Source organism: Epinephelus fuscoguttatus, linkage group LG11 (assembly GCF_011397635.1).
Source record: "Epinephelus fuscoguttatus linkage group LG11, E.fuscoguttatus.final_Chr_v1".
In the NCBI taxonomy this organism is placed as follows: Eukaryota; Metazoa; Chordata; class Actinopteri; order Perciformes; family Serranidae; genus Epinephelus; species Epinephelus fuscoguttatus.
In genome coordinates, this window is record NC_064762.1 from 16,128,572 (window position 1) to 16,150,097 (window position 21,526).

At 41.6% G+C, this 21,526-nt stretch overlaps 2 protein-coding genes across 4 annotated transcripts in view; one reads left to right on the forward strand and one right to left on the reverse strand.

The window, feature by feature from the left end:
• The window catches only part of LOC125896834 (pro-opiomelanocortin-like), a 29,480-nt gene extending 20,561 nt beyond the window's left edge, over window positions 1-8,919 (forward strand). For both annotated transcript variants that reach the window (XM_049589717.1, XM_049589715.1), the window contains exons 2-3: window positions 4,007-4,133; window positions 8,123-8,919. In XM_049589717.1, coding sequence (XP_049445674.1) covers window positions 4,014-4,133; window positions 8,123-8,674 — 672 coding nt within the window. In that variant the 5' untranslated portion in view covers window positions 4,007-4,013 and the 3' untranslated portion in view covers window positions 8,675-8,919. The remainder of the gene's footprint in view (window positions 1-4,006; window positions 4,134-8,122) is intronic.
• An 8,955-nt stretch (window positions 8,920-17,874) lies between these two features.
• The window catches only part of LOC125896833 (protein EFR3 homolog B), a 54,349-nt gene continuing 50,697 nt past the window's right edge, over window positions 17,875-21,526 (reverse strand). For both annotated transcript variants that reach the window (XM_049589713.1, XM_049589714.1), the window contains one exon: window positions 17,875-21,434. In XM_049589713.1, the coding sequence (XP_049445670.1) occupies window positions 21,329-21,434 (106 nt within the window). In that variant the 3' untranslated portion in view covers window positions 17,875-21,328. The remainder of the gene's footprint in view (window positions 21,435-21,526) is intronic.

The following is a 21,526-nucleotide window of genomic DNA, read 5'->3' on the forward strand; positions in this document are numbered from 1 at the left end:
TCATTCGCCAATATCTTCCTCAGTTGTTTCTCAAATTTGTTCTTAAGAAAAGTCTACTTCAGATTCACAACATGTTCTTTAAATGGCAGAATTGTTCGCACCTGTGTTCTTATCAATGAATCCCATTGTCCTTGTAAGCTGACAGCGCGTGCCAGTTGATTCTAATTAACATTGGTAAACGCCCTGCAAATCTCCATGAGACTGCAGAGCGACTGAAAAAGACAAAGAAAAGTTGAGATAAGAATGCCCAAATGAAAGTCTTAAGAGGGTGGAGGACCGAAATCCAAACATAAAAAAAATAAACAGTTTTGTGGTGGAGGTAGGCCAACTTCTGCAAAGAGTAAATCCCAAATCAGCTTTCATATATTGTATTGGGGGGGGGGGGGGGGGGGCCAGAAGGTTAAGGAAAACTAATGCAAGGTTCCTGTAATTTAGTCTAATATAATAACTTATTTGGAATGCTGCTTCATCCCTTTTTGTCCCACCCGCCAAACCCACCACTGATATATTCTGCCTTGATCAATCATTAATTATTAGATGGCATGATTTCCTATAATATAAGTGATGTGAGCTGAACAGTTCGTATAGTGGTTATTCTAAAAGAACGTAATGCTTTTTGTAAAGTATTAAAAGTAATAATTTAAAAAATTCTAAAAAATATTATTGTTATATACATCCTATTATGGTATACAGCTCTTGCATTTGCATTAATTCTGGTCTTACCTAAGAACAGATCCAAAATAAGAAAACACTGGTGGTGGATATCTGAGCCTTCTTGAAAACTGCACAAGTGGAGCCTGGTGTCAGTAACCAACGACAAAAGGCGTCCTCTGATGTCAGCATGATATGCGGCCAGTTGCCATTATAGTTAACACGGCAGGGACGAATGTTAAGGCGGCGACTTTCACCAGAGAGAGCAGTTTTCGCATCCAATAAGATTCAAGACCCAAACCCTGCTCTTTTTTCCAAACCCAACCATATTTTATTGTTGTTGAAGGAAAAAAAAAATCAATTTGTGGTGTTGTGCTAACAGTGTTTATTTTGAAAGTGACTGTATATAAGCGGTACATTTCCTGTGAAAACAGAAGTGTATTTTGAAAGAAGACAATGCATGTAACAGGCACAACTTGACACGGTGTCTCAGAACGTCAACAACCAATGCACCCAGGGAACCTTGCACATCGTATGTGGACGTGGAAACTCCATGACCAAAATGTCAATATGTGACGAGGTTGGAGTGAGAACATATTGATTGTGGGTTTTAAGAGGAAACGTCATCTTAAGAACTCGCGAATGAGGTCCACTGAGATTTTCACAGTCCATCTCAGAAAACAGTTTCACGGTATTGACGATATATTAGATGATTACTATTATAATATTAGTTAAAGTGACCTTTAAAGGAGTTTTTTTGGTTCAACAAATGCTTTATATTAATTAAAAATTAAATTTAAAAAAAAAAAAAACAACACAACAAAACTCGCCAGTTTTCTAGACTACCACTCATTTCCACATCAAGTTAGTGGAGTGGGCGCTGGGGCGCCCCTATTATCACGTTTCAACCAGCAGCAGAAAGGAAAGGCGAATCCTGGTGGTTGTGGGGGTCACAGACAGGAATATGGCGGAGGCTCATAGTGCTCTGCGGCGCAAGATAACGGCTTACCAGCGACAGAGAAGTCCGACTCCAAGTCCAGTAATTTCCTCTTTCTTTTTTTTTAAAGATTTTTTTTGGGCAGTTTTGCCTTTAATTGATAGTAAAGTTAAGTGTGTGTGTGTGGGGGGGGGGGTGACATGCAGCAAAGGGCCACAGGCTGGAGTCGAACCCGGGCCGCTGCGGCAACAGCCTTGTACATGGGGCACCTGCTCTATCCACTAAGCCACCCACGCCCCCGTAATTTCCTCTTTCACTGGTGTCATGACTGCCCAGTAGTACCTGGACAACTGAGCCGTGGCGGCACACAGGTATGTGGCGTGTCAGAGGAGAAACGAGCCGTTCACATTTCTCTCTTTGTGTCAGGTAACGGCCCACAAACCTCACCGCATTTTAGGGACTGTTCTTTACTTATGGAGGGACTGTTCTTTACTTGTCAGGGGAGGAGGGAGGCTGGTTGATTTTTATTTTATATATTTATTTTATTTTGATCCCCCCTATGTTAATCACTTATTGATGCTGTTTTTGAAGTATGAATAAGTCAGTGAGTAATTTATTCCTTTGAAATATCAGTGATGCATTATAGAAAAGTGATTTATCTTTTTATAAATGACAAAAGGCACATCTGCCTCATTTTCGCCGTGGTATCGTGATACTACTCAGACTACTTGGGCCAATCAAAAAGTATGTCGGGCAACTTGACTGACAGGTCACAGGCCCGCTCGGGCCAGTGACGCTGTAAGGTTTTTTTTGTCAGGGGAACAACTCCAGCGAATTTTTATCCCACTTTTCTCGAGCCTTCAATGGATTTATTGGGCTTTTTGGCCAAAGGTGCCCTCACCTTTGCTCGTGCAGTGAAACACCGGAGGAGGGGGAAACGTGCCGGTGCGCTTGTGCGCCTCTCCGCCAACGCGGACACCGCACACCGCTGCCATGCAGGTATATTTCTCTCCAACGTGCGTTCGCTGGCCAGTAAACTGGATGAACTTCAGCTACTGATGGTGAAAAACGGATACTTTCTACATCCGCAGTTTTGTGTTTCACGGAGACGTGGCTGTGTGGATCCATACCGGACTCTGCGCTGCAGCTGGCAGGCTTCCAACTCTTCAGAGCGGATCGTAACACCGAACTAAAGATGGCGATATCTGGTTTTGTACTAACAGTGGCTGGTGTAATGACGTGACAGTGATCCAGCAGCACTGCTCTCCTGATCTGTAATCTTTTTTCATCAACTGCAAACCTTTTTACTCCCCCTGCAAGTTTGCTTCATTCATTCTGGTCGGTGTTTACATCCCACCTCAGGCCAACGTGCAGGAGGTAGGCTACAGCGCATGCTCGCCGACCAGATAGCTACTGTGTGTGGAGCGGACTCCTTAGTTATTGTCCTTAGCGACTTTAACAAAGGTAACCTCACCCATGAACTCCCCAAATACAAACAGTTTATAAAATGTCCGACCAGAGAGAAGAATATCCTGGATCACTGTTACACAACTGTTAACAACGCCTATCACGCCGTCCCCCACGCTGCACTGGGCCACTCTGACCACAGCACCGTCCACCTGATTCCTTCATACAGGCAGAAGTTAAAGCTCTGTAAACCTGTTTTGAGGTCATCTAAGAAGTGGATAAGTACACAGAGGCTGTGACATCATCCATCAGCTTCTGCAAGGACTGCTGTATATACCATCACGCACTACGATGAGGTATAATGGAGTAACTATGTAACATGACTGTTTTATAATTTTTTATTGTTTTTTAAAAGTCAATATTGTTAAATAAAGATCAAATAAAATATAAATCTGGAGCAAATAAAATATAATACCCTGCCCCGCTGTCCCAAAACAAGCACACTGCTCTAATCCTATTTCGTACCATATCCCATGGCTATAATTCTTCAGTGCCTTAGGGATAAAAACTCCAAATCTTAATCAAGCCTCTTTCGGGAACATAGGCATGTTTTCCACGGCTTTCATTATCAACCACTTTTAAACAAGATTCATATGCAGCCGATAAATGAGACCATCTGTTACAACAGGTTACAATACATGCAATACATGAGGAGGAATGTTGATGAATGGTATTTAGCTCACAGATGTAATTCAGCCGTGACACACAGCAACAAATCAACCAATTATCTGACAGACTCGAGTGAAACATGCTTAGTTATGTAAGAAAGGAAGTGTTACGCAAGTGAAATTATGAAAAGACACCTATTCACAAAATGTAGTGATGTCTTCCTATCTTGGTGAGATTACGTGAGCCTGTTGGGTCCGCTGTGTTTTGAAGGGAGCCCCCCTACTGTCACTATAAATTATTTTCAACTCACAGTTTCACTTGTGTTTCTGTCCTCCACCCCAGGCTGAAGATGGTGTATCTATGTTGGTTGCTAGTGGTGATGATGGCATACGTGTGTGTCCCCGGGTTTGGGTCGGTGTGCTGGGAGAGCTCCGTCTGCAACAACCTGAGCGACAAGGAAAGCATACTGGTAGGTCAACTTGTCATTTCCATTAGTGGTGTCTTCTTTTTATTTCCTCTCTGTTTCTGCCATCACCAGGAAAGCTAACCTTATGTTTATAAAGGATTTCATAGGGTGATTCAAAAAGCCTTGAAAGGGACACAGAAAAAAAAAACAAAAAACAAACTGAAAAAAAAAAAAAACTAAAAAGGCATTAAAAAGTTCAGTTTTGAGCTTCAAAGTTCATTCTTGACTTTGGAAACATCATGATAAAATAATCCTTCCTCAGGGTAGTTGTTCTGGACCTATTAATAGCCCCTTTTACACTGCTGAGAATATCGCGCCGTTATGTCACATCGCCACTCGGTACATAAGGTCCGGTTGTGGAAGGGAGTGACAGAGTGGTCTCACGTTTAAAAACTGCCACGGGAGGTAGTAACAGCGCCGAAAAGGTGTCTGGACAGCCTGTAAAACGGGATTGTGTGCAGCACGGGTGAGACGTTTTGAAGACATGTTATGCGGAAGATTAAAAAGTAGCTGTTAGCAGTTAGGGGCTAACTCAAAGAAGAAAAACAGCTGCTGTAAATGTCCGCAAATTGGGAAAACAACAAAACTCAGAAGCTCCACACCCTCCGAGCAGAGGACAAGATCAGCCGCCATATCCCCCTGAGACCCGAACCTTGGTTTGGTATGCATTTTTAATTTCTCCTAGCTATTTGGAATCAGCAGAACCCAAGAAGTATAAAAAACATTGTCAAGGACAATTAAGTCCCAATGTCCTCAAATGAGCACTTCCTAATTAACAGTGTCTCAGCTTGTTATTGTTGCTAAAATTGGTCAAATTTGTTGCCATATCAAACTACAAACATTATTAATCATAAATACATGAATGAGGACAACAGGTCTTAGTTAAGCAGAGTGAAGTATAAGGTCAAGTAAACCTAAACTGTGATGTCCTAACATGAGGACACAGGGTCTCTAAATGATTGTTATTAACACATTAATGCCACATCTACGCATATTTTTTATGTCACACCAGAGGCTGACGCTGTTGTATTACATGTAATGCTCGTCACACCTCTTTTGATTCTATAAAGCCTCAATGCAGTGTATAATCACACACTGGAGCAGAATGAGGCCACAGTTGTTTGGTTGTGTGTATGGATGTAAAGGAGGCATGAAGGAGGGACTTGGTAGCGGCCCTATAGTGCTATCTCTGTGTAAAAAGGGCTATTGACGTCACACTTCATTCTTTAATCTTTTGATGCTTAACTTTTAAGCCAACACAGACAAGAAATCCTTCTCAGGCTCAGAAAAATTAAACATCTACAGAGCAAACTCAGCTCAACACAGCTACTATCGACCTTGAGGTGAGATTGTTTAGGGACAAACAGAATGTATCGTGCACATCTAAAAACAGCTTTAAGTCTAAAGCTGGGGTGGGCAGTTTTATTTTGGTGTAATTGGGCAAAAATCCCAGTAGACTTTTAGCATACTATATTCACCTGGAGTGAAATTTAGACTTCTACACCTCCTCTTTGCTCTGTTTTCAGGTTTTAGCAAATCTGGCCCACAACAAAGGACATTTCAGAGAGAAGGCGTTCCTATTGGCTGGTCAAAGACGAGCAAATACAAGCGAGTGAATGTTTAATTTGCCCCTTTTCTTGCATTAAATGGAAAGTGAATGGGAGGTGAATCCTTGCCAACATTGCTTGCACATGTTTGACCATATCCAAAATGTTGCCAATAGTTTAGCCTTCTTCCAACTGGACCCAAAGGCTCACTGCTGCATCTTAAAGTTCACACTTATGCAGCTAATGTTAGCTGGAACTTCAAATCACAGTGTGTCCTCCACCTCACTCCCCTCCAGCACAGACCGCCTTGCCAATAGCTGCAGGAGGGGGGTGTTTTTCTACAGTTCCAGATCGTTTCCAGATTTCTGACTCCCTCAGCTTTAATAAAAATTGATGACACACAAATATGTTGATATAAGAAAAGCTAAAGTCAGTCTAAGATCATCACAAACTTTGATCCACATCTGTTCAACATGTAGTGTAGAAGGTGCAGTAAAAGCAGTATCTCCACGGTTAGGTCTGAGAATCACATCAGATATGACCCACTTTAAAGGTCTGCTGGTTTGATTGTGTCGTGTGGGACGAATGGTTTGTTTTGGCCCTAAACCATTTCTAGTCAATTTAAAATGAGTGGCAGAGCTGAAACTTACAGTCAATTAATCAATGAACAGAAAATCAGTTTCAAAAGTTGGAACGAAAATGCCAAATATTGTTTTATCCCCGCTTCTCAACTGTGAAGACTGTTGTGATAACAGTTGTGATATCCTGAAATCAAAGCCATGTTACATCATTTTTCCACCATCTTACATTGATCATTCTTCATTCACAGCACAGAGTTGCTGTTTATGATTTAAGATGATGATGAAGATGATGAAGAAAGTGGCCTCAAGGGTGGGAGTAATAAAAAAATGGAAAGAAATGATGAAAATGCTTACGAATCAATAACTGAAGTGATGAAATGTGGGTGGGTAGAAGTGAGTGACAAATTATCATGTGATTGATTGTCTACAATTCATCATTCAACCCAACACTCCACGGATATTAATCGTTTACAGCAAGTAATTTTTGCTGAAGTGGATGAGCAGGGCCATGGTCAACACCTCATCCATTTGTTTTAACTCCTACCCTTGAGGCCACTTTGTTGAAATGATAAATGGCAATTCTGTGTTGTGAATAATGAATGATGGGGAAAATGATGACACATGGTTCTGTTTTCATCTTGTAATGATGTTTCAATCAAACTGAAGTTGATCAAATCTCTTAAAAATGTATCACTCCATTTTTCAAATCACATGCATTGTCATCACCTCCATTTTTGTTACTTCTACCCTTTATCCTTTTGTCTAATGTGAGAGTAAACCTAATATATTTGGGTTTTGGACTGTTAGTTGGCCAAAATTATTAGAAGATGTTTTCGTTGGGTCTGGAATATTTTTATCAGCATTTTTTACTGTTATCCAAAAATTTATGGACCAAAATTTAATCCAGAACAGAATGAGGCTGATAATCCATGAGGAAAGTAATTGTTATTGCAGCAACAAAAATCTTTTATTTCAATTTTTCCACATTGATATTCTCAAAGCACATTTTCAGCGAGTTTATGAGACCATACTTATTTGGCAACCCGGTCTCACTCCAGAGTCGTCAAAACCTGACACTTGGGCAGTAACTTGCAGTGTCAGACACTGAGGAAAAAAGGCATCCTCTAATGTCAGCATGATATGCAGCTGGTTCCCGTTATAGTTTAACAGTGCTCGGCGGTGTCAGGGGTTAACGCGGCGGAACAAGAACAGAAGTTAAGGCAGCAAAATCCGAGTAAGTCAGGTGGGAGGGGTGGTGTATGGGTTTCACCCAGGAGGGCGGTGTTGGTGTCCTGTGAGATTATAAAGCCAAACATTATTCTTTTTACCCTAAACCTAACCACATGTTTTGTTACCAAACCCAACCACGTGTGTTAGTTGCTGGAGGAAAAAAATGCAAATTTGCGTTGTTGTACTGACATAGTGTGTTAATTTTGAAAGAGACTGTATGTAAACAGTAAATTTCCTGTTAAAACTAAAGTGTACTTTGAAAGAAGACAATACATGTAACTGGTAGCACTTGACACGACTACCCAGAATGTCAACAACCATCGCACCACGGGTACCTTTCACGTCGTATCTGGACGTGGAAGGCATATGACCAAATGTCAATATGTGACGTGGTCGGATTGAGAATGTGTTGTATTTGGTGATTCGAATATGTAAATTTGAGTGTCATCAGCATAATTACGATCAGAAACATTGCTTTCTTGGCATAGTTTAAGCAGATGGGAGCATACTCTGCAATAAATCAGCATCAGAGTGATAAAATAGTCTCATTAGTGTATTATCATAACCTCATCACGACTCACAGATAATGCATTTTAAAATGTTTGCTGGTGTCTCTGTGATTCCCTCCACGCAGGACTGTATCGACCTCTGCATGTCTGTGATCCAGAATGAGTTCCCACAGCTCAGTGCGTTGGCCCTGAAGGTTAATGACGAGGAACTCCTACTCAACATCATTCTGGCCACCCTGGTGTCCGAAGACAAGTTATCAGAATCAGATTTGAAAGCCCACAGCGACCTGCGACGCTCCTATTCTATGGAACATTTCCGCTGGGGCAAACCCTCTGGCCGTAAACGCAGACCTGTAAAGGTTTTTGCCTCTTCTCTGGAGGGTGGAGGCTCATCTGAGGGCAGTTTCCTCCCTCTGACTCGCAGACAGCTGAGCAGTTACGAGGAAGAAGTAAAGGGGGAGCCAAATGGAGGAAGTAAAAAACAGGGATCGCAGAGAGCGAGGGGCAGCTCGAAGTCACATGTCCCTTTGAGCACGCAGGGGAGAAAAGATGCAACCTATCGGATGAGTCACTTCAGATGGGGGAGCCCACCTGCCTCGAAACGTAATGGTAGATTTCTGAAGCCGTGGAAGGCGAAACCTCAAGGGCAACTGTCCAGCTCTTCATTAACATTATAGTCAAGGATGTGCAGAGGATAATGGGCTGAATGGAAGATGGAGGAGAGGGAGAGGGCCAGGTCATGAAAAGAATCTCATAGCCATTGCATGTTATTACTCGCAGGTCTTAATTTTAAATTACTGAAACTTGTTACTATCATTAGCATGTTGCTGAATGTCTTTCCTGGGCCAATGGTGTGACTCATTACAGCCTTAAGATAAGAAACAAGGCATTTTTATGTTGAATAAAAACAATGATGCACCCACAGACTGCCTTGACCTTTGCGGTCTGAATTGAAAGGTTACTTTTAAGTGTTATTTCTTCTTGTGGGAAACATCATTACTGATGATGTCTCCCACCAATGAATGTTGTGATGAACACAGAATGCCGACCCAGGGCGAGAGGTGGGTGTGAGTTTAAGTATTGTAAAATCGATCCAGTTTATTTACAGAGTGGTATCTTTTTGTAAATTATATTGATATTAAAGATCATTTTGTTTGCGGCAAACTATACCGGTAATCGACTGATTTCATTTATAGTCTAGTGTGTAGGATTTAGTGGCATCAAGTGGTGAGGTTCCAGATTGCAACCAACTGAAACATCCCATGTGCCAAGCATGTAGGATATAAAGATGGGCAGCAACAAGGATGGGTGACCAGATGTGTATACAAAAGTGTAAAAGCATGGGCTGTCGATGGCTTAGTGGTCACAGCAGGTGTCCCATGTACAAAGGCTTCGTCCTTGCTGCAACAGCTCTGGTTTGATTCCATCCTGCAGCCCTTTGCTGCAAGTCATCTCCCACACACAATGAATATTTGGTATGTATAATCCGAGTAGGAGTTGGTTAAAGGATTTAAGCAAAAAAAAGTAGAAAAAAAATATTAATATTTAATATTTTTATGGTTGTTTTTCAACAAGGACGAAAAACGTCCCAAAGGGGAAAGGTGCCGGTGTTTATTGAAAAATTGAAACTGCACAAAAAAATAATAATGCATCAAAATTGGTGTTGTTATTAATCATTCACATATCCCAGACTGTGATAATCAGAAAAAAAAAATCCATCCAACATTTATTATATAGAAAGTAATTCATAATTCATGTTTTTTTTTTCATAAATTCAGAACTAGCCCAGCTAGTGACTGCTGTGAACGCTTGAAAAGACAGCTGACAGGAGGGAAAAGACCCCAAAGGTGCTGGCATGGGCTAGCAACCCATGGTAGCAGTGGTGAGGCCTAGCAGCCTTACTACAACCAAAATTAGCTACAGCCAACATAGGGAAAATACCCCAAGAGTCAGCAAGAGCTGGGGTGGAAAATGACTCACAAGTGGTGTAACTGCACCGGTCCAATAAATAATGGCCACGCATCATACAGATGTCTTTTTCTGATTTATTGCCGCCTTTCCTTCATCAGACACCGTGAAAACTACAAAAAATAAAACATATAAAAATCAATGAGTCAAAATATACATCTGTCAGTCATTTTACAGTCTCTTTTGCAAGTGTCTATGATTAGACAGGCCCAAACAATTAAGTGTATCATGCTAACATCTGTTAATAGACAGATCCCAGTCCGTGAACACAGCAACAGAAAATATCAAAGGTATAAAGGCATTTCAACAATATTATGCACAAATAAGACACAATTAAAGGTACATCACCGTGTGCGCCTCTTGAACCATGCAGAATAATGTTAATTTAAGCCGTAGCACTCTGTTCCTCTGCAGCCACACTTGGCTCTTTCCTCTGTAGGCATGTTGTCTCTTTCTCTGCTGCCTATTGTTTCCTGACCCATGATGCATCAGGTGCGCCCTTCACGAAACTCTGTTCATTTGGCCTGTGACATTCAACTTCAAAATGAAACTTGCATTCAAAGGCACTGGATTTTTAACCAGACATTATTTTTAAGGTAGTGTATTTTAGTCCAGTTTTCAATTAAAGTTACCCTTTTTAAACAACTTATTTATTACATTTTAACACATTTTAATGACTGTATGAATTCAAACATTGATTAATTTTTACTGAAAATATAAAAGAAACACTCCAATGAAATCTCTGCAAAACTGTCTCTCAGACAGTTACAGGTGGATTACATGGTAACAGGCATTGGAACGGACATGACTATGTATTGGATCTGTGACTCAGTGAAGGATAGGGGCACGGACCTATCCACCAGGGCTAGAATTAGCAGCACTCAGGGCAAGGCGAGCGCATCTGTAGAGGATAAAAGTAGCACAGTCGAGAACATATGCTTCAGGTTTGTCCTTGTGGCTGGCAGAAAGTAACATCAATAAAAGGCCTCGGAACTCATCAGGGAAAGACGAAGTGTGTGGCAAAGAAAGGGCAGTGTAGCCGCATTGATCAGTACTTCCTAAGAAGTCAGTCGAGTCAGTCGGATGAAGTCCAGCGGCAGGTAGAAAACCACAGTTCATAGGATATCAGTAACACTGCCACTGAGGAGGAGGAGAAGGGTAGTAAGAGAGGATGCAGGTGACACTGAGGTCAGTATGCCAGTCAGAGAGAGAACCATGGAGCAAAAGGTTAGAGTTAGATGGCCTAGGGCAAATGACAGTAAAGAATGGGAGATAGTTAATAGAGACTTGTCAGTAATCTTAAGCAGACGTAGGGGAAATGCAATCGAAAGTTTAGAAAAGATGGGAGGTATAATTTACTCATATGGTGCTGAGAGGTTCGAGGTGCATGAGAGAAAAGAAGTGGAAAAAGGCTACAGAAGAAGAAAGGGAGGGAATTAATGTGTTGCAAGAGGAGTTGAGAAGCAGGCTAGCAGTTCTTAGAAGGGCAGAGCATCTCAGGAAAAAGAGGAGGAAGAAGGAACATGTAAGGACAGGTTTTTTCAGGGACCCTTTTAAGTTGGCAGCTCAAAGCAGAAAGGCTAGAGGTTGAAGAATATTTGAGAAATACATATTGAGATTTAGAGAAGAATGGGATAGTTGGTTTCCCACCGGATATGCCTCCATTAGGAGGGATAGAGCATGAGATGGATGTCAGACCACCTAGGTGGAAGGAAGTTCAGGAGGTCGTCAGGCGTGCAAAGGCTTCTTCGGCCCCAGGGCCTAACGGAGTCCCCTACCGGGTTTATAAAAGTGCACCTGATATCCTTAAATTTTTGTGGAAACAGCTAAGAATAGTTTGGGAGAAATAAATTATCCCAAGAGCATGGCGTAGGGCAGGGGGTGTCCTCATTCCTAAGGAGAAGGAGTCTGTGGGCCTTAGCCAATTCCGGATGATTTCTCTCTTGAATGTAGAAGGGAAGATTTTCTTTAGTGTAGTAGCGCAGAGATTAGCTAGCTTAGAAAGGAATAGCTTAATAGATACTAGATACTATGGTGCAGAAGGCAGGAATACCAGTTTTTGCAGGGTGTTTAGAGCATACTAGCATGATCTGGCACCAGATTCAGGCAGCGAAGATTAAGAAAAGGGACCTACATGTAATATTTTTAGATCTTGCAAATGCATTTGGTTCAGTTATGCATAGCCTCATTTGGAGTGCGTTTGACTTCTTCAAAGTGTCACAGGTAGTTGTTAACTTAGTGAAGGCATATTTTCAGGATATTAGGTTGTGTTTAAGTACGACAGGTTGGCAGAGGCTAGAAATAGGCATCATGGCAGGGTGTACAATTTCTCCATTAGCATTTACTATGGCAATGGAAGTAATCATCAGGGCTTCTAAGTGGGTGGTAGGTGGGGATAGGGCAGAACGGGTTGCATCTTCCACCAGTTAGGGCTTACATGGATAACATGACACTGGTAACCACAACAATAACATGTACAAAGAGGCTACTAGAGAAGGTAAATAAGAACCTCAAGTGGGCCAGCATGAAGATCAAGCCTAGTAAGTCTAGAAGCATCTCAATATGTAGAGGGAAGTTAAGTGATAGGAAGTTTGTCATAGATGATAAGGAAATCCCAACAATTAGGGAAACGTCAGTAAAGAGCTTAGGTAGGTGGTACAATGTAGATCTAAATGATGAGGAACAGGTGGTGAAATTTAGAAAAGATGTGACAGAAGGATTGGATAGAATAGATAAATCAGAACTTCCAGGAAAGCTGAAGTTGTGGTGTTTGCAATTTGGGCTATAACCTAGGTTAATGTGGCCATTGTCAGTTTATGAAATTCCAATATCTGTTGTGGAGAGAATTGAAAGGTCGGTTAGCTCCTATATTAGGAAGTGGTTGGGGGCTCCTAGGTGCCTAAGTAGTGTTGCATTGTATGGAAAAGGTATACTTCAGCTGCCAGTCTGTAGTTTAACAGAGGAATTTAAATGTACCAAGGTCAGGACAGAGCTCTTGTTATCTGGGAGTAAGGATGTGGTAGTTAAGAGTGTGGTTCCAAATCCAACCAAGGGGAGGAAGTAGAACCCAAAGGCAGAGGCAGAGGCAGCTCTTAGGCATGCAGAGATTGTAGGTAATGTTCAGTTTGGCCGGGGAGGCCTGGGGCTTGGCTCAGGCAAACCAGTATGGAATAAAGCAGGTCTCAAAGATAAAAGAAAGCTGGTCGTGGAACAGATACGTAGACAGGAGGAGATAGTAAGGGGTGCAAAGGGAGTGGCCCAGGCTAAACAGGGACAGTGGTTGAATTGGGAAAGTGTAGAGAAGAGGAAGCTTAGTTGGCGGGACCTGTGGAGTATGGAGGAGAATCGTATTAGATTCCTGGTAGGGGCTACATACGATGTGTTACCAACCCCCCAGAACCTAAAACTGTGGGTAAATGGGGACCCATCATGCCCATTGTGTTCAGGTACTGCAAACTTAAGGCATATTTTGTCAGGCTGTAAAGTTAGCTTGTCACAAGGCCGATATACATGGCGACATAACCAGGTGTTGAAATGTTTAGCTGCAGGCATCGAAGGGAAACGAAGACAGGTGAATTCAGAAGGTGTTAAGGATAGGAGTTTAGCAATTCAGTTTGTCCGTGAGGGGGAGAAATACAGAAGGGATAAGTTAGTAAGGAGGCAAGGGTGTGGCCGCATAGAAGGTGCTTGTGATTGGGAAATGCAAGTAGATTTAGGGGGAAAGCTTGTTGTTCCCCAGGATATAGTTTGTACCAAGCAGAGGCCTGACATAGTGTTGTGGTCAGTGAGTCAACGGATAGTTTATTTCATTGAGCTGACAGTTCCTTGGGAAGACTCAGTGGAAGAAGCCTATGAAAGAAAAAAGCTTAGATATGCAGACTTAGGAGCAGAAGCTGAGCAGCGAGGATGGAAAACTAGGATTTGTCCAGTGGAAGTGGGGTGTAGGGGATTCATAGCAAGATCAGCTGTCTCACTCCTGGGGGAACTCGGAGTGCGGGGACAGAAGACAGTGAAGGAAATGTCAGATGAAGCAGGTAGAGCATACCAATGGATCTGGGTGAGAAGAAATAATGTCAGTTGGGGGCCAGCAGGGGGAACTACTAAGCAGAGTACATAACTCCTTGAGATCAGGTGAGGAGATCCACTTCCTCTCAGGAGGAAATCCAGGAAGAGGAAGTTTTATTTAAGTGTGGGAGTGGCCTATTTGAATCCCTTTTGTTTGAGACCATGCTGCAAGGTGAGTGTGTTTGCTGATCCTGTGAGTTTATCTTCTCTGTCTCCTTTAACTTTAGCTTATATTGGAGTTATGCTATGTAGCGTGTGAGAGAGAGTATGGTGAATGTGCTAGGAAAGGTACTATCAGCACTGTTTCTACCTGGAGCTTGCATGTATGGAGCCTGGGTTTGTTGAAGGTGGCAGTGCTGTTTGGGCTGAGAAAGCCATGCGTAAGTAAGGTAAAGGAGTTTATTGGGTTGGTGCAGGGAGCAGTAAGACCTGGCATTAGGGGAGTGTCTCTGGGACGCCAGAGATCACTGTCTAGCCTCCTGGAGGTGTCGTGGGACCAACTAGACGAAACACTGGTGAAAGGAGGCTCCCACCTGATGACCCCAAAGACATGTTAGTTATCACTGCTCACTGGTCTGTATAGTTAAGCCTTGCCATAATAGCTTATCCTAGGGCTTAGGAGGTTTTTCACTGAGTGCTGATCCTTCCTCTAGAGCACAAACTTCTTGTGTTTATTTAAATTAAATAAAAGTAACAGTGACTTCATGTAAAGAAAATGGCATATAAAGGGTTAAAAATCCTCAAAATGAATGAATATTTTATATGTATAATCTGAGTAGGAGTTGGTTAAAAGATTTAAGCAAAAAAAAAAAAGTAGAAAAAAATATTAATATTTAATATTTTTATGGTTGTTTTTCAACAAGGACGAAAAACGTCCCGAAGGGGACAGGTGCGATTTTTTATAATGGGGACCAGAGGGTTGAAACCTTGGCTGTTGAGTTGTCATGCTTCCTTTGAAGTAAGATAGCATCTAACAAAAGTCCAAAGCAAAGGTAGCGTCTCACTGGTGCACACTGTTGAATAGCAACCAAAAATTACAGTTCAGGCTGTAGGCAATGTCATAAGTTTTGTTGGTTTTAGTTCATAAATTGTGGTGTAAATTCCTGGTACGATTCGATACAATACAATGGTGTCACTGTTCAGTATTATTTCAATAGATCCAGACCCAGGCCAATGTCACAATGACGTCAGTTTGTCAGCAGGCAAAACATGGCTCGCCACAACAGGGCTGTAGGCTACATAGGCGTCCTCAAATGATGTCTTGTAGTGTGATTGGGAGCCAGACTAGAAGGAGTCATGGCTTAAAACTTAAATTTTATCACATACCAGCCACCACTGTTCGTCAACAAAAACAAAGGCAGCTTTGGTTAAATGCGATAAGATGAAAGGACTGGATGGAGGCGATCATCAAAAATGCTCACGTGAAGCGCACACTTCATATCAGGTTAGGGAAAAAGTGTTTACTGTTGTAGGGATGAATAACGTTATGTGTATTAATGGCATCATGTATTAAGAGGAATACTGGATTTCTCTGTAACACTAACTTTTTAGTGCATTAGTTAACGTTAGCTTAGAAAGCAAAACAAACTACAGGAAACCGTTCAAGTGTTACAGGTGTTATGGATAGGCATAACAGAAGACAACTCATTGACAGTTTTCTGGCATTTATTGGCTCCTGCAGAAGACATAAAACATTTTTTTAAAGATATTTTTGAGGGCATTTTTTTTGCCTTTAATTGACAGGACAGTGAAGCGTGAAGGGGGGCGAGAGAGAGGGAGAGACATGCAGCAAAGGGCCACAGGTTAGACTCGAACCCGGGCTGCTGCGGCAACAGCCTTGTACATGGGGCGCCTGCACTACCAGTAAGCCACCGACGCCCCGACATAAAACATTTTTAAAGCCTTATGGACTCTCCCATCTGCACTTTTGCCCCCTCACCAATGTGAAATGGCACTGTGTGATTTACATTTTTTTCTCAAAATGCATGAATACACTATCTTAACATTACATTACATTTTCAAATCATTTGACACCTTACTCTGTCACGAGCTATTAAATTTTACTAGAAAACATTTAACAGCATATTTCCATGGTAAATATCCTAACAATGATTAAAACCTACATTCAAAAAGGAAAACAATGCCACCTTGTGGTTAACATACAACATTGTGTGGGATGAAGTGGCTTAACAGAATCAACATTTATAATTTAGCAAAGGAAAACACATACCTGCAGAGGACATAAAACATTTTCAAAGCTGTCGTGACTCTCCCATCTGCACTTCTGCCAAAATAATTATGTCTAAATGAGGAATTTCAAGCTGCTGCTTTGGTCACGTGACATGGAGCGACTGCCGTAAAGCAAATCGCGCCAAAATAAGTGTAGTGGTATAGATCAAAAACATCTATAAAACTTAAATAAGCAGTAAAAACAGCGCTAAAATGATTAAAAGTGTAACAGTATTCATTGGTCAACAATATTAATCGAAGTTTATAACCTAAATGGCTAATTTTCCAAAGAAAACTATGTAATACAGCAGCAGCAATCACCACACAACTTACTGTCAGCAATGCGAACCAGCACTATGAGGGAGGGATGGAGGGGAGGGGCTACGGAAGCCCAGGAGGTACGGAAGTGCAGGGAGGCAGTTTCCAAAGAAAAAAAAAGATAAAATGACATTAAATAAAAATAACTAAAAACAACAACAACAAAAAAAAAACAACTAAAAGAGATAAAATTTACAAACACTCAAAAATGATTCAATTAAATGACAGAAACACAATTTGGAAATAACAATAAAGTGCATTTATAACACTGTTACAAGTGTAGTCCCAAGATTGGCACAGTAACCGACGAAGCCTTCAGCAATCCCGTTGAATCATCCATCCACTGAGTGAGAGCATACGGTCGGCCAGTCTGGTCCCGTTGGTCAGTGTTTACTTTTTCAGGTAACACTTGCAGTCCTGGAGAGTGAGTGACCTGACATGGCACGTTCGTAAATTCAGTCTGACGTTGTACATTAAAATAAGAGCCCTGTTGGTCAGAGAAACGGAGCATTAAATTTCTGCATCAGTTATCATCTAGCAACTATCCCCATCATTTTCATACATTTAAGTCTATCTGGCAGAATCAGACCGCTAGCAGGTACTGCTCACTGCTGTGGATGTATGCTAACGTTAGCTGCTATCAGCTGCTAAACCAGAGGCCTTAGAGCTTCTCCTGGTGTGGCTCTGTAAAGTAAAATGTTTTGGTTGCCTGTTCCCTGTCTGGGCTACCTCTTTGAGCGATGTGGCACTGAGAACATTATATTTCACACAGTTTAAGCTGTTTATTTAATTTTTCAAAAGTAATAGCTTGGGGCATCCGTGGCTTAGTGGTAGAGCAGGCGCCCCACGCACAAGGCTGCTGCCGTAGCGGCCTGGGCTCGACCCCAGCCTGCGCCACGCCCACCCACCCCATCGACCAAAGGCTTAAAAATGCCTGAAAAAATATCTTTAAAAACAGTAATAGTTCAACATATCGTTTGGTTCATAAGGCATACTGAACCGAAAGCCTCATACTGCACGGTTCAGTACAAATATGTATGTTGTATTGAAATTGTTTGAACAGATAATGTCTCTAGATCAATCAATCCTCTGGGGACCGTGAATGTTTGTACCAAAATCATGACTGAATGTTTTAAAACATGTTTTCCTACCACTGTTCCCAATTACTGTCTATTTTTCAGATATTTTGTTAATTAAATACCAAATAATCTTATGACAAAGGTCAATCTTGTGAAGCAGAGTTTTTGGATATGATTCTAATGATTCTAAGGCTGTAACAGTAGGAGAAAAGACACCATTAAAATACACATGCTGAATTTAATTCTGATAAACCATCCAGTCAGATAACAGGCATGGGAATGGCAAACACACAGTACAAGCACTGCTGCAAGTTGTGTAACAGAAACCAGAAACATAACATTACAGGCAAGTAAAAGAATAACACTACGAGCACAGCTGAAGAAACTTAATATCGTGTCTCGAGTCAGATTATTTTCATACGCTGTGTGATGATGCATGATGACGCACCGCAGCGTTCTGTCTCTCAGGCAGATCACATAAAATCACAACATTCTTGTTTATCAGGGTTTCATCATCGGTAACAAAATAAATCACAAACAGATCAGACATTTTCTGGTTACAGACAAATTTATTGTACAACACGGCAACGTCACTAGCATGCAAAGTCAGGTATGACACTCATAAGGCATTTTCTCCATGTAAAAGCTGCCTTTGTCACTAGGTAATCCAGTTTTTAAAGTGCAAAGTTCACAGAATGAATAGATTTGACCTACAGCACTACATTGTAAACAGATCTATTAACCAGCCAAGTAAATGACAAAAGTAAGATCGGATTACCGTCTGTTAATATTACATTACGCTATGCAATGACAACAAGCACACTGGTAGATTTACAGGTCTTCACTGCAGAGTTGCAAGATGCTGAAAAGACAGTTTTACACGGTGTCACTGGAAGGTTTAGACAGCTGCACATTGCTCTAAGATAGCTTGTTCTTCGTTAACATGGTGGAAAGAGTCACTGGACAAAGACTGTAAACTGTGTTTGAAGAGTTTGGTCTTGAGTAATGACGATAAAAGACACACGTCTGCATGGATGTTCATATGGACACACTCGCTCACACTCACCTGCACTGACAGAAAAGGGTAAACATGAACAGATGACACACTGGCACATGTGGACATGAATACACACACAGAGGACACTACGTTGTAAAAATAAAACAACCAACTGGACTGCAACACATGACAATCGGGGACAAACCAGACACTTTGTCGCTTACATCAAACAAGATGGCTGCAACACATTTCACGCCCGATGCAGTTAATTCACAGAAGCGCGGGAGCAGGAAGGTTGGTCTCTTACAACATCACAAAACTGACCATCACAGTACCACAACAACAGAAGGTACAATTTTTAAAACACAAAAGGATCTGCTACCAACAGTTGGGCTGTGTTAGCCAGGCTAGCGGCAAATTATTGCCATTATACGTTTTGATACCTGTGTGTATGTGCACACATGCACACAAAATGGCTTTTAGACTTGTTTAGATTTTGCTGAATGAGACAGGTGCACTGCCTGGAGGCTGCAGCAACAGTATGGCGTAAAAACAGAGTGCAAACTTATTCCAGCAGGATTGAGGATGTAATGGTGACAATACGGGTCATTATTTTGGTGCTAAAACCTCCAAGGTAGTCGGAATGACCTGGCCAAGCATCAGCCCGAACTCGACATGCCAAAGGAAATAACTCGGGCCGCATCTGGTTGCATGACTCCACCAAGACTCGAAATGAATGACGCTCCAGAATTGGGCCAAATAAACCGTCCCAATTCTGGCTGTCGACACTGCTATCACTGGGCCAATACCAAAAGTGAACTGGCCCAGCACCGGCCCAAACTCGGCACAGTGGAAGAAATAAATTGGGCTGCATCTGGTTGCCTGACTCCGCTGAGACTGGGGATGAATGACGCTCCAGAAATGGGCCAAATAAACCATCCTGATTCAAGCTTCCGACATCGCCATCAATGGGCCAATACCAGAAATTACTTGGTCCTCTGCCGGCCCAAACACGGTAGACTGGAAGAAATAAACTGGGCTGCATCCAGTCGCCCAACTTGGCTGAGACTCAAATGAACGACGCCCCAGAATCGGGCCACATAAACTGTCAGAATTCTGGCTGCTGACTCTGCCATCACAGGGCCAATACCAAAAACGACTTGGTCCAACACCAGCCTAAACTTGGCACGCTGGAAGAAATAAATTGGGCTGCATCCAGTTACCCAACTTGGCTGAGACTCAAATGAACGACGCCCCAGAATCGGGCCAAATAAACTGGCCTGATTCTGGCTGCCAACTCTGCCATCTCGGGGCTGTCTCAAAATCTGCGGCTAGTAACGAAGTTGATTATTTCAGGTTGATTAATTCTCTAGCAGGACACTTTCAGACTTTACTCGTGTAATCTACTGGCCTTGGGATGATGTAGATTTCTACTATGGGCTGTTCCCTTGTCAATCCTTTGATTTCATGTGTTGCTGGTTACTTACTGGAGAGTCTAACAAAAGTATCTGAATACTAAGAAGCGTTCTTCCCTTATTTACGAACACAATCAGTGCAGTGGCAGTCTAAAATTAGAATCAATATACAGTATATACACACACACACACACACACACACACAAAAACATCCCTACTCTGTACATCAGCTTAAAGATTTATATATTTCTCTGTATATACACATTTATATGGAAAGGAGAAAAATAAAGGATCCCTAATAATCTTATAGTGTTTGATCGGGTAAACGTCACAGTAAACACTTGAGATCCTCAGAAGTTTAGTGCTGTCATGACTGTGGCGTGGTGTGTTTTTTTAACTTGAGTCACCTGTAAGGCACACTCACGTTGGAAGGATAAGTATCTTTCATTTAAACCATGGATAAAAACAAAATAAAACAAACCAAAAAAATTATCCGTGTGTAGGAAGAAAAAGCACTTTTGGCTAACACTAAAAAGGCAAAACTAAAAAAGCATTAAACACTGACGACAGACGTTCAGGAGCTGACAAACGTGGGAGATATGAAGGATTAGATTTATATTAGTATATATTATCTATCCATATTTGAATCAAACATACACAAAAATACAGGTCGATTAAAATGTAATTTAAATACACTCTACCTGGCCATAAAAGCAACAAAATAAAACAAATAAAATATAAATATCAAAATTGGTCAATCGAATTTTATAATCAAGGGTAGTATGGCAACCTGTGAGGAACAAACAGAATCTCTAAGAACTGCAGTGCAATAAAAAATGTTCAGTAACAGGGCATGCAATGAGTCAATTCATCCTACAGCCAATGACTTTCAGTCTGACACTTAATTCTCCCTCACAGTTATTGGCAATTTCTAATTTGAAAATCCAACCAGTGGAGTTTCTGCAGACATGTACGGAGAACTGATTGGAATACGTAAAATCAAAGTTTGTTTTACTGCTGCATTTATTGATATCAGCTTTTTTTTTTTTTTGCTTGTTTTGGCTGCGATCACAGGGCGAAAGATCTAAGTTAATTAGGAAGTGGCTTGTTCTTGAGTTGGCTTCAAACAACAGTAATTTTCTCTTCATCCCCTGCCGTTGTTTGACTCCATGATCAAGATGCCTTTACAGTGACGATCGGTTGCCCCCTCCCAAATCCCTTTCCTGTCCTCCGATGTTGAATAGTTCTCGCTTTTCAGGACTAGTACACACAAAGGTCGGGAAACTTCATCTCGTAGATGGGTACAGATCGACTCTGGGTTTGGCCGTAACCTGACGAAATGGTTCCAGATGGGCTGGGCGGGGGTCTGAATGGAAAGAGGAGACAGTCAGTATCATAATCATCTTCTTCATCATCCACGCTGTCAGTATCACTGCCATTAATGTCACTATTAACATA